The sequence below is a fragment of the Sipha flava genome, unplaced genomic scaffold (assembly GCF_003268045.1).
Source record: "Sipha flava isolate LNK unplaced genomic scaffold, YSA_version1 34_pilon_pilon, whole genome shotgun sequence".
NCBI classification, from domain to species: Eukaryota; Metazoa; Arthropoda; class Insecta; order Hemiptera; family Aphididae; genus Sipha; species Sipha flava.
In genome coordinates, this window is record NW_020273045.1 from 2,262,961 (window position 1) to 2,277,376 (window position 14,416).

General features: G+C 33.4%; 1 protein-coding gene across 1 annotated transcript; it reads right to left on the minus strand.

Moving 5' to 3' along the window:
• Positions 1-12,214: 12,214 nt before the first annotated feature.
• On the minus strand, positions 12,215-14,416 carry LOC112687451. The gene is made up of 7 exons (XM_025560176.1): positions 14,227-14,416; positions 13,920-14,042; positions 13,567-13,707; positions 13,207-13,330; positions 13,103-13,146; positions 12,826-13,025; positions 12,215-12,384 (listed from the first exon to the last, which is right to left on the minus strand). The coding sequence occupies exons 1-7, from the start codon at positions 14,414-14,416 to the stop codon at positions 12,220-12,222; spliced, it is 987 nt and encodes a 328-aa protein (XP_025415961.1). The 3' UTR covers positions 12,215-12,219.

Consider the following 14,416-nt stretch of genomic DNA (forward strand, 5'->3'; position numbering starts at 1 on the left):
TGAACATACTTTACAATATAGTATTTCGCCATCAGTTGAAAATACGTCTCCATATTCTCTTAAATACCTTTGTAAATTAATGTATTTTAGCATTTTAATGAAATATTATAAAAATTAAATCGAAATATTATTATTAAATATAAAATTGAACAAATAAGTATACCGTATACGCACTTCACCTACTAACAATACGACGTTTAAAACGAAACTGTCAAACATCAATCGTGTACAATCGACAGTAACGGTAAACGAAGAAACCATCATTATATTTACGATAACTTATCGACGATAAGATAGTATTACAAATAAATATTTCGGCATAGGTACTAGCGTGATAGACTAAATGCGTATCACATCATTGTTATTAACTCCGTAATTGACTATGGCGATAACAATAAATACCTTCGTTGGTAGTTTTGAGTTTTATATTCATTATTAGTTGAAATATACAGGTTAAAAAAGAAAAAAAATCAATTTTTTTAGAAAAATATGAAATATGCATAATAAGTGTATAAAATCAATGAAATATGCACTTTTTAGCTAAAATTGGCAAAATATGCAAAATAATGCATTTTCAATTTTCAATTTTTTAACTCGCAATTGTATATTTCAAATTTCTAGCTAGGTCTGCTATAAATTGAGATCATACAGAACAATATGCAATTTCTACAACTTCCGAGCCCTACTTATAACCATAGAAATTAGTTAAATATTTACTGAATCATTGTTTATTTATTAAGATATTTAAAAATTTAAATTTAAAGTATAAAAAAGACAAAATTTAATTTTTATTAACTTAAATTAATTGCTGCTATTGTCTATATATTTTTCATACTCTTTGAGGTTGTAAGAATAGGTTATAAGAACTATATTAAATATATGTAGAGTATAAATACATTACAAACATGTAATACGATTTGAGCAATAAATAATTATTCGTTATTGTTATTTAATCATTATTAAAATAATATTAATATTGCCGTATATGTATACTTATTATGTATTCATATTATAGCGGTATAGTGAAAGATATTGCGCATGTTATTAACCACGAACAATTAAACGCAGCTAACATTTTTTAGCAGTGTTAGTTCCTTTTTGTGCATTATTCACAAACCTATGTAGGAGTAAATTTTAAGGATTTAATGACAGAATTACGATGTTTTTAGTTTCTTGTAACAACATTTCATCGATAAGATTTTGGTTTTTGGAAACAAACGGTTCCGTAATAATGATAAATAATACGTACATACGCATACTGTAGTTAGACAACCGGCCGTAACGAAATGCCTAACGCAAACGGAACAATATTACGTATCATGACGTTGAATCATTGGTTGTAGACCTGCTTACGGACTACTTGATTTTATGTTTCAAAAACGTAAAATAAAATTCTTTAAGTGGTTTTTGATTTGATTCTCTACGCATTTTTAATGGATTTGAAACTAATGGATTATTACACATTTAATCGAAAAATAATATTTTCCTCGTCCATTTAAAAACATATTAACAATTCAGTACGGCATTATACGATCAAATAGAATAACAACAATTCAAGATAACCGAATCTCAAAAAAAAAAAAAAAAACTATTTCAATAATACTACTTTTGCCTTAAACATCAAGTATTAAAAATTAATTTTATTTCAGTTAACTTATTTTTAAAAATAAACATGTTTTGTCTACTGAACGTATAATGATCTATCACAGTTCTAAACAATATCATTATTATTGAGATTTAACTTTACAGGAGAAGGAATTCACCACACATCACGAGAAGCAATGCGATCATAACATCGCGATACAAGTTTCTGAGCACGTCTCGCTTAATATTTGGAAAACATTTCAACTATTCCGAGTATGCTTAAAAGTGTACATTGCAACGTGTGGGAAAAATGTTATTAACAATGTTCCGATTAATCAACACGATAGTTTTTATTGGACGCTCCGCGTTGTCTAATGATTATTACAGTACCGTGGTGTTAATATTTTCTAGATTGTATCTATTTTTATTTGTGCAATATATAATATAATTACTATCAGGCGTATATGCGTATACGAACGTATACGTATGGATACACATAAATCATGTTTAACCGATTATAATTTACATTCTCAACGACTGCGCACCGCATGGGTATTATATTGTAGCATTGATGATATAATCATAATATATAATGTTATGGTACTTAGTTTTACGACCAAACGGACTTACGAAATTGAGATGAATTATCAAATAAAGAATTCATGAATTATGAGAATCAACTATATCGGATCCACGTTGACCTGAATACAGAACAACGTGATTATTGTTCGTTCTGTCACGTCGTTGCATTCGGTGCGCGTAGCTCATGGAAATTTAAGTTGCTACGATCAGTTAACAATACTGCCGTACAACGGTTATATTTTCAAAAGTCACAGGATAGCATAATAACTTATGGATAATTGTTATGTTATAATATTATGCGCATCGTGTTGCGACTAAAATTGACAGTTAGCACTATTTTGTTTTTTTGTTTTTTTTTAGTACACGACTTGGCGCTATTCGGGCAAATCGTTTTTTTTTTTTACTTTAAATCTTACCGATTTAGTTTTCATCGACAGAATTGTTAATCGAAACATTCAATATATTTCGATGCAATGATAACGAAAATCAAATCCAAGTCAGGTCCGAATGATTTCTATGGAATAATTGATAACTTTTTGGCATAATACACCTTAATGTGTAAAACGTGTATAATAAATTAACAAACCGATGGATGCATTTGTACAGTTGTAGGGCCCCTTAAATTTAATGTAAAACAGTCAAGGCCCCCCTCAATAAAAATCATTAATTATTTATTGTTAACGATATACTGAATTTACATCCACTATTTCACACAAATAAATTGTTAAAATGTAAAGAAAATAAATATTTCTTAATATATTTTTGAAATATAATCCTACACTTGTATAAAAGTTAAAACATATATGAAAAACACACAATTGGTAATAATTATAAAGCAATACAAGAATATTCAGTAATAATGTTGATTTGGTTTCAAACAAAGGCTAGGTTAATAATAACAACAATAATAAAGCATATTTTCGCATAACATATTTACATCGGGTGTGATATTTGAAACTGAAATACGCAAGTTTGCATTCAAGTACTGTTGTAAAATGAATCTAATATTAAATGATCTATGTTTGTTTAATATAATTTTTAATTGTGAAAATACAGTTCCACAAATATATGTTGATGCGAAAGGTATTAATAAAAGTAAAGCCGTTTTCGAGATTTCAGGATACTCTTGCTGTCGTCTAAACCAAAATGTAGTGAGTTCTTTTTCGTTAAATTCGGTTTCAAGAATTTTAAATGAAATGAATATTTCACGGCTACCCAGTTATATAACCACGGTCCCCTAGGGGACCGCGGCTTCCAGGTTGAGAAGCACTGTGTTACTCAACCGAATTTAACATAAAGATTTTGGTTGTAATAAACTTCAATTAAAAATGCATTAATCCTACTTGCTGCAACCTATTCGAAAATACCGGTGTAGAGTGAATAAATTCACATTTCACGGGCATAATCCGACGAAGATAGGAAATAGTCGCTATTCGAATCGTACACAATTATATCTTATAAGAGCGAAGTCATTCCAATGAATAGCCACATGCGAAACGATTGTACTTCGTATCTCCCGGCTCCATTCTTGGTTATTAAATAAATCATAGGAGATCGGTCGAAGAAGCCAACCAAGCACTATCGCCGACGATAGGAATAACTATTTGAAGTGTTAACAGGCCGTTTACAATAATCTCTTCAATCGACATTTAACAATATTTTTAACGCTACGATAGATCTAATTGCGCGTTAAAAATAGATAAAGTGTTCTTTCACTATTTATACATTTAGCACAGTGCTTTTTATTTTTCACCGATGATATGTGGATATGTTGTAGAAGAATTTCGAAACAGTTTTACATCAAAACGATAAATTCATGAAAGGATTATACAGTACACACATGCTCGTCTTACACTGTACCTCTGGTAACAGCCGCGACAGTAATATATTTTTACAACACATGTCATCGTGGTGTTGTCATAAAACTGGAGCAAAACGAGCATGCTAGTAAATGCGATAGTGTTACAAATCTGTCCAGTTGAGCATATTATATTCCTTTCTTTGTTTTCATATATATATATGAATAAATAAAACAATAATCAACAATAAAATATTATCCGGCCGCGCAGTCGGCTGAGGTGGTTCAACGGTACAATCGGCGCAAACGGAATGGATCGCGGAGCCACGGAGGCGTTGTACGTCTGATAGTTATCATCGCGAATGGGGGCGTCACCGAGTGCGTTCGATCGTCGAAATTATACTCACATTTTTAAGTGTTGAACCGATTTTCGGATTGCGATTCAGTTGGCTTTCTCGTGGTGCGCCCAAGGTATAAGCATCGATTGTACAAAGCGGATCACGGACCAAATGCATTTCAAAGCTTACTGATGAATCGAATAATTCGATACAACCTAAACGCAAATCATCGGATCCGAGGAGTTAAACGATTGTGGGTAAAATACGTTTTACTAGAATTGTTGTAGGTAAATCAATTGTTATACAATAAAGGTAAGCGATGCGCGGTTAAAAAAACCAATTCTTATTCCTGTCAGTGGTGAAATTGCCCAGAAGCGTTCTCGGTTTGTTGAAATATTTTGGGAACTCCATAGCTTGAACAGGAAGTGCATCCCATCTGGTTAATAATTCAAAACCACATATATATATCAGTATGATGTACTAATCGGGGCGCACATATATACACACATATATAAGACTAAGCCTGTACCATGTTCGAAACGCGAATGGGTTGTATTTTTTTTTACTTAACAGAAGTACACTGTACTGTATCGGAACGCAATTACGTACGTTGGTACATTAATGTACCAGCATTATTTCATGGGACGTATCTTGGAAGATGCCCCGTCACAGATGAAATTCCCGGATAAATCCGCGATTTTTCGTAACAACCCGTTAATAACTAAGGGCAGAACCAAAGATTTTCTCTACGAAGGAACGTGGTTGAAAAGAAGTATAAAAATAGGCGAAAATAAGAGGATGGAGTTAAGTGCCATAGAAATAATACTAATGATTAAACTACGTAGCGTAGTATTAATTTGTAAGCTATAGTCGGCCAAATCTTAAACACTGTTCGCACCTAAACGGTTAATAGGTATCCAATGCGATGTACACTCGAGCAGGTGTAACGCGGGGCTCATTATTCGAATTCTCGGTGGCGTACGAATAAGGGGAGAGGATCCGGTATAAATCCCCATCAAGGACTAAAAAAAAAAGCGTAAAATCATGTTAAAAATCCTGTTTTTAAAACGAATAGAATGAAAACTATGTACATCACGGATATTTTTAACGATTGTACAGAACGAAGTACTTGTCAATGATGATGGAATAACAAAAACATCAATTTTTCCTCCGAGGAGGTATAAAAATAGACGTTTGATCCCCCTTCCCCATAACAAAATCGAATGCACGCCACCGCTTCTCCGGGCATCGACAACGTGCGCGAGCACGTTTGCAACAACCGCCAAGCATTCGACTGTTTTCCACGCGTTTAATTTCTGTTCGTCTGATTTTCACATCGGAGCAGGGAGGCCGAGCTAATTCGGTAAACGAAATAATCGTTTAAGCCAATAATACGACCGCCGGACCCCGTAGCACATCATGGCTCGTAGCGGCGGCGACGTCGGTACGCGTGATGTATCGCAACAACATATTCGATGGCGTAGCGCACAAGTGCGATAAGTGAAATTTTTTTGAAAAACAAGTTAAGCGCGTATTCGGTTTAATCGTAAAATCCTGCGCATTATGCACAGATGAAATTATAACATTATTCAAGGTAATTGTTGTTCTTTATTGAAATCGTAAGAAAAACATGATGTGTTTAAGCATTACTTTTTACGTGTGCAAAACGTGTTAAGTACAGTATTTTTTTTTTTTTTTATTATTTCTAAGAATACAAATGTGATAATCGCAGGTTTTCGAATCCTCGTTGCTCATCATTACGTGTTAATGAAAGTCAAGGGCGCCCATAGGAAAATTCTCAAGGGGTGGGAAAACATTTTAATTTATCAATCTATTAATAAATAGGAATGACCCACGGTATAGGAAGGGGTTTACAATTTTACATTGTACTATTACATTATATATATATATATAATAAGACTATAAAATAATAATCATTTAACCAATTTACCAAAAAAGTAATTTATTGAAATTTTTATTGAATTAATAATATAAATTGGACACTTAAAACATTAGTGATATTTATTAAAATATTAATTTACAAATACTATATTAATATTATGGTTGTGTACACATACACATACACATATACATACCGTATTTATGGAAGTACACAATATTTTGAGAATCGATAATTATCCATAGAATAGAAACAAAAAAGCGTATTGTAGTATTGATAGCTGACAACCTGAATTTTCAAACTGAACAAATAGATTTTTCATAAACAAATCATAGATTTTCACGTATTAAATTGAATTTTTAAACTCTACTTTAACAAACGTTTTCCGATCGTAGTAAACAGTTTTCAATGATTTTTGACATTTTCCAAGGGGGAGGGCATGTCACTCCCTCGCTGCCCCCCCCCATCACTAATATGGGCGCCCTTGAGAAGAGTACAACAAAAAGTTGGTTACGTTTTCGAACCGCGTTTTGAACGGCTCGAACTAAATAAAACCGTTCTCCCGAACGATTGCGAAAACGTCACTTAACACACTTGCGCTGCGCCAGGGCATCGTATTGCGCACAGAACGGTATATATAAGATCCGTCGGATTCGCGCTCGCACGCCGGTATAAAAAAAAAAAAAAAAAAAACGTTATCGCGCTTGCGAAAGATGACTCACGCGCGTAAGATTTCGAGGTGAGTTATTTACGCGCGTACGCCGTGCGTGTTTCGAAATTCGACCGTGAACTATTGCCACTGGCCCCGGCACTGCGCGGCGTCGGGGTCTCCGCCGCTGCGTTGTTGCCGCGGTTTCCGACGCGGCGACGGATTTATTATTTCGACCGGCCGACGCCGGATGACGACGACGCATAGGCGCGTCATGTGCGTTCCGTGCGCGCGGTACGAACGGTACACGTATTCTTATGTTGGTTATTATTATCAGGGCTAGGATTTGTGTGCAACAGCATGTTTTTCTTTTTTGCGACTTCTGATTATTGATTTTGTCAGTTATGTCTACGAATCACCTCGTGATGAGATGCATGGTGGTGGTATTTCTGTTTTGCATGTTTTTGCGTAATTTAGATGAAATGCATATTATTGCATGTATTGAATAAAATTAATATTGTTGCATATTTCGATTGCGAGAATGCGAAAAATTGATATTTTTTTAGCATGTTTCGTAATTAATATTTATAATTTAATATTAACGTTTCGTTTTTTTTTTTTTTAATTCTAGACCTGCTGATTAAAGTATAAAACTTGGTTCTTTTTGTCAAACATAATATTTATTTTAAATTTTTTTTTTTTTTTATTTTACTTCTCAATTACATTATATTAAGTTACATTTTTAAAAATGTTTACTTTGTTTTGTGATTGGTAAGTTAACCAATTATTTTCTTATATTTATAGTCAATGAATAAACGATATAAATTTTCAAGATAGGTATATGAATAAATTACATTTATAAATTTAATAGATAATTATGTTGTACGTAAATACATAGCGTTGTTCATTGACTACAAACTGAAAAATTGGTTTTTTTAGAGACTTAAAGTACCGAAAATTTTTTAAATAATTTGCCCTTCATTAGAACTAATATAACAACCCAAAAAAATTAAAAAATAATAAAATAAAAAATCATGCATTGTAGGGTTAAGAAAAAAATCCAACCACTGATGTATTTCAACAAACAAATATTTTTTTTTAACTATATTTTTGTGTTTATCTTATAAAAATCTAAATGCATATTAATGCATATTTTACAATTTTTTATTGCATACGAATCCTAGCCCTGGTTATTATTGTCCCGCCGTGTTGCGCAACGGAAACGAACTGACGATCGCGGTCGTCCCCCCGGGGGCACGGTAAGCGAGTATATTCGAAACGGGTTGATAAACAATTACGTGCCTCGGTCATAAAACGTGTGCTACGGCAAACATCGATTTGGACTGTACGTATTTTTTCGAAACGATTAAGGATACGGTAGATCGGTTTGTTCTGTGTACCGTTCTACGTAGACGCGTACGAGAAAATTTTCCGAATCGTTATCATGATTCCGTTCGAGATCGCAAAACTGCACGGTCGTACGACCGTTTTGTGTTTCTGCGTACCGCGATCCGAATCGTTATCGGACGTCTGACGAGGTTCATCGGTTCGCATAAATCGTACGTCAACTGGGTGTGCAGCTAAGCGGACCTCCGTAAATTATTATTCGTTACATACAAACCGTAAAACGTTGTACGGATAGGGTTCGTGTGCCAAACTTGTATTACATTTCTTCCGTGGATAAAATTATGAAATATAAATAAAAATCTTCCGAAACAAAGACCTTAACGGCTTAAACCCGAAAAGAACAATCGGTTCGATGTAAAATGTACCATCCGTAATGTAACTTTAACGTTTCTTAATTCGGTTGTGCAGAAAAAACTTAAGCTCAGATCAAATCATTTGAGATCAATAAAGATTACTTCGTCGTAGTCTCAAAACATAATTCTAAAATTTCAATCATACGTCGAAACCGAATCCATTAGATAATGCAGTTAAAACAGCAGAAATCAAATTGTCTGCTTCGTTAGCAGAACATACCCGTAATGTGGCATTTTCGTTAATTGACCATTTACATCGGTATAAATAAATAGTAAATTTTTTTATTTAATGAAAATTTTTTTTTTTTTTCGATATAAAATATGTATTTATAATTTAATTTCTTTGTTAAGTTTATGAATTTCTCAATTGTACAAAAATATTAACAACGTTGAACTATTGAGTGTTCCGGGGTACGGGTTAAACTTGCCGGATTGTGTTCAAATTTTATGTACATCATTTTTATCCATATTGGGACTTAATCAGAGTCACAAAAATGTAAGCATTTAAAAAATAACCATAGTGTACCCTATTATAGCGTGTCTTTTCGACGGTTTACGACGCGAATGGTATGAGGATGATAACAGGTAAAGCGTTTTACACTCGGTCGACCGAACTTCAGGTTCGATCATCATCGTTATCTGCGTATTACGCGACGAGGCGGTGTACAACGACGACGATCGATTGATTCGATACGATGCCGACGTATGTCGCGTATTTGAATAAATTGTATTTTTTTGTTGGCCCAACCGACCGTCGTGTGCACAGGAGTGAACACCGTATAGTAACGTCGGTGCGAACACTGTGCCGTCGACGAACCGCTCGCGGAAAACCGATTAGGACGCGCCGGACAACGAGCAGAATGGTTCTCGCGCGTCTCCGGCGGCGTCCGTCGTCCTCGATCACTTTGTGCCGGAGGCCGGGGAGGGGGGGGAGGAGAGGAAGGAGCGAACGCTACACCGACGAAAGATCGAGCGATCATTTATCATAAAAAAAAAAAAAAAGATCGTTTCCCGCGTCTCGTATCCTGTACTAATGTTACGCGCCGTACGCGTACGCACGTCGTTGGCTTTGTTGCGCCGGAAAAACTGGCCGCACACGCGCACAATGCGTACGGCGAAAACATAAGAATATTTTCACAAATAATCAACAGCAGAGGGAGCGAGTGAGAGAAAGGGAAAAAGGGGGAAAAAAAAAACGTGAACCCGAAATAACGGTATAGCAACGCGGTTATACACGCGAACAAGACGCTTGCGACCACGTGAACGCGTGTAATGATGAACAGACTCGGTCTCGGTCTTGCAATTGTTTTGTTAAACGTTCCCAGAAAAACACATTTAATGTAGGTCGAACGAAATAATTCGTTAGGAACATAATAAACACTATAAACATAAACTGCATCTGACGTGCGACGTTTGTGGAGACGACGGACTACTGAATTATTGAAAACAAGGTAAGAAATAATTGGACACATCATTCACTATGGTCATGTAACGAATGGCAATTTACAGGACACGTGAACGGGGAATCGTTTTAAGCTGCCGAATGCGGCACAAGTGTTGGTATTAATGTTCCTCGATATCACCCGCGCAACTGTCCTGCGAATGTCTATTCCATTTGGAGATGGAACTTGTCCTCCACTCGGACAAAATAGTTCGTTCGTGCATTGTTCATTTAGATGAACCAGTATATCGAACGAGTGAACGATTGGTTATAATGAACGACAGCAGTTCGTTCATCGGTTCTTTCGAGAAATATGTAGCGAACTGATGAACTAGTTCAAATTGATCGCTTGTGCTAAGAGTTTAATTGAACCAAGTGTTTCGCGAACGACGCATTTTTAACGTGCATTATCGTAATAAACTATTGAACCGATATAGTTCACATTTTAGTGAATTATTTATAATCGTTCCCTCGGGTGGATAGTTAAATTGAACTATGTCGTTGCCGAACATCTCTAATCCCATTTCACCGTAATTCCTGTGACTATAATGACCTTTTGGATCGCGTTTTCCGAGAGTGTTATGCCTCCATTCTTCAGTACAAATGCAATGACAATATTAGATCAATTTGCCTGCATAATTAATTTTAAGCAATTTAGATTTATATTGGACCCTGATTCTTTACAGAAATCTTGTACAAGACATTTTTCGATTTCTTTCATAACTAAGGTATCAATATAAGTGTATTATATATATTATATATATTTCTACGTTAGGTTTCGATCGAAATGGACTCCAAGTTATTTAAGATGGTCACAATATTCCAGTTTTACACCGTTCCATTTGTTCATAAGATTTATTTTTGCATCTCGTTTTCTTAGGCGGAATACGCTAACATGAATTTTTGTCGGATTTTTTTTCAGACAGTTAATGTTATAGTACATGGTTAGCTCTTCCACGGTTTTTTTTGAGTGCATTTTCGACTGTTTCAAATGTTAGCCCTTGTGCTGTTAAAGAAAGATCGTCAGAATATTTGAAATGCTTCGTTCTATCACAAATTGGTTGGTCGTTCATATGAACGTTAAATAGCATTGGTGCTAATACACTCCCTTGCAGGTGGTCGTTTCTCTTCCATCTACTTTTATTTCCATTCAGCTAACATAGAATCGTCTATATTTTAGTAACATATCTATTATACAGACAAGTGAGGGATTTTTTATCATTTCATATATCTTTCTACGTAGTATCCCGTGGCTTGCCGTGTATTATGCCGCAGATAATTTGATATAAACACTATCCGTAATGATGTTTCCCTCAAAACTATTCCCTAAGCGTTTTGTCATGTTAAGGACTTAGTTAGTGCATGATTTCCCAGCTCTGAAACCTGCTTGCTCCTGAATAATATTCGTATCGGTTATATTGTGTATTCCATTCATAACTACTCGCTCGATTGGTTTGTATATATGGCATAGGTAGCAGTGATATGAAGCGGTAGCTTTTTGCTTCGTCTGGTTTCTTATCGGGTTTCAGTTGTGCTATTACATGTGCTTGACTCAATGGTTCTGATATTTTTTCGAGGCGTAAACAGTTGTTGTAATAAATAATAACAATATATTAACAAAAATATTTATTGAAAAACGATTATACACAATAAATATAGATGTTGTAGTTAACGGTTTGAAATTGAATCAATCCACCTTAAATAATTATGTATATAAAAGGAAACAAAGAAATGAGCTTAAACTCAATTGGAAAAAAAAACAAAAAAAATTATAAAAAGTTTTACGATTCTCTAAAAAAAAATGTGATCATTATAGGTCAGTCAGGCATTAAAACCACATATTCCTATAAAAATAGCGAAAATTATTTTCGTTTTTACTAATGAATACATAAAAAAGTTCATTGAACATATGGTATAAAAGGATTAAATATTTGCATTTGACTTATTGCTCTTTTTCGAAGCCCAATTCTGTGTTTCTAATAATGTTCGGATTTTCATCATGCTATTTCTATTATTCTATTAGATATTTCTTTTTATGTTTATATTAATTTTCTCTTCTAAAAAATATTAAATTAACTTAGTTTTTCTCTTACGTGTATATGATATTCCCGTAAAAGTGAAATATTACTTATTGTTTTTCTTTCAGTTATTCATGTCTTGCACTTGTTTAATTTGGTAAACAAGGAGTAATTTTCTTCAAAAATATATCAAGTGGTAAACAATACGTTTTATTAGTTACTGGTTTTCGACATAGTGGACATCTGTTAACATTCTCGGTCCATGTTTCAATACATCGAAAACAAAACATGTGCGTACAGTTCAGAACAGTTGGCTATAGAAAAAAAAAAGTTATTTTATAAATCTGTTATAGTTTAATGAATGTGATTTAATTAATCTGTATAATAATTGATTTGTTTAAGTTGTACAGTAAATATTTTATTGCTATACTTAAAACATAAGAAATTAGCTCAGAAATGCATTTTAGTAGGTACTAACTAAAATATGTGTGATAAAATTCTTACATGAAATTAAAAATGTGTAATTTATCACAAAATTAATCTTTTTGTAGAGACCAATTATTGAGGAACACATATTAGTAAATTTTACTATTAAAAATGAAACAAATCAATACATTCACGCATTACTTAAAAATTAAGCTAAGTTTTTATGGTAAATTTTTATTTATTCATTTTATGGTAAAAATTCTAAGACACTAATAATTTTTTTGAAGATTAATAAATTAATTAATAATTAATAATAATTAAAAAATTACTTTAGTAAAAATGTCGAAACATATATTACACCGCAGTTCTGAATCAACATTTTTTATAATTTCATCAAATTGTTTTTTGTACGTAAAATCATTTTTTTCACTGTTTTCATCAGCCAATTTTCGATGAAATGCGCTCTGCATATTATCTTCATCTAATGAATGTCCAGTTTCTGCCAGTAGAATGTCTCCAGAATTTGTATCTTTAAACAAAAGTAGAATTTATAATTTAACATAAACAGATATTCTTAAAAAAAAAAAAAAAAACAAATAAACTTACCAATTGAGTTACTCAAATGTTGCGATCCTGTATCATTTTGCGATCTACGGAAAATATCATTAAAACAGCATGATAACTAAACAATTAGAAATATAAGACTATACCTCAATTCAGTCAAACCAGGGAATGGTGGACGTCTTGGTCTGGTTCTTGGTGAACTGTTAATTGGAGAACGCATTCGAAATGTAGAAAAATCCATTGTAATGTAAGATGCAGTCTCTTCATCATCTACAGAACGATAAATGGCAATTAAATCAGAACTTTTAATACAAAAATACAAAATGAATTAAAGGCACAAATGTATATGTATATAATTGTAGACAATTTACCAATGTAGACATTTTTTTGGAAACTATAAAAAATTGAAAAGAATTAATCTAGTAAAAATAATTTGGAATAATATGGGTCAAGTACAATAATATTCTATAAAGTTTGACGGAAAAATGTAAAAACAGCAATCATACCTGATCGAGGAACAAATGGAGCAAATGGAGGACGTCTCGGTCTAGTTCTCGGCTCACTGCTGGCCGGAGAACTTGTTAAATTAATTTGTGTTGGAGTTAATTCTATTCTATTGATAGGATCAGGAAGAGTCTCTTCAACATCTGTAAAACGAAAAACAATATTCAAATTAGAATTTTCAAGACAAACGAACTATATGTGTTTATCATTTTTTTAATTTTTATAACTAATACATTTTACTACGACAGGTTAAAAAAAATTATTTAGTTTCATGCGAGAAAAAATCATAGGGAATATATTATGTCAAGTGTAATGGTTGTATTCTACATGGATCGATGTAACAATTTAATCGGACCTAATCGAGGAATTCGTATAAACGGTGGACGTCTCGGTCTAGTTCTTGATGATCTTGATAAATTCATTTGAACCGAAGTAAAGTCCACTACAGGAACAGTTGCAGAATGAGTATCTTCATCATCTGTAAAACGGTATATGTTAGTTAAATAAGAATTTAAATGCAAAATGAACAATAGATATTTCAATTTTTCTTTCTTAATCGACGTATAACTGTTTTTAATAACTACATAATACAAAATAAAGATTAATCTTTATAAGTTATAGGAAATGTTTAACAATGGTCGATGTAAAATTAGCACTCGGACCTAATCGGACATTTGGTGGACGTCTTAGTCTAATTCTCTGTGCATTGTTTGTCAGTGAAACTGATGGTTGTACTGGGACTGAAGCTGACTCCATCCCAGTAACCGGTCCAGGGCGGGTGATTTCATCATCTGCAAAACGATGAATGATATCTAATTTAGAGTTTTCGATCAAATATATACTTATGCTCAT

What these genes read in the sequence shown, in the direction of transcription:
- LOC112687451 (XM_025560176.1), bottom strand. Translation starts at nt 14,416, where the DNA reads ATGAGCATAAGTATATATTTGATCGAAAACTCTAAATTAGATATCATT. An exon ending in TCCACCAAATGTCCGATTAG is followed by an intron (nt 14,043 to 14,226) that starts GTCCGAGTGCTA and finishes ACCGTTTTACAG; the next exon opens with ATGATGAAGATACTCATTCT. An exon ending in CCTGGTTTGACTGAATTGAG is followed by an intron (nt 13,147 to 13,206) that starts GTATAGTCTTAT and finishes TATTTTCCGTAG; the next exon opens with ATCGCAAAATGATACAGGAT.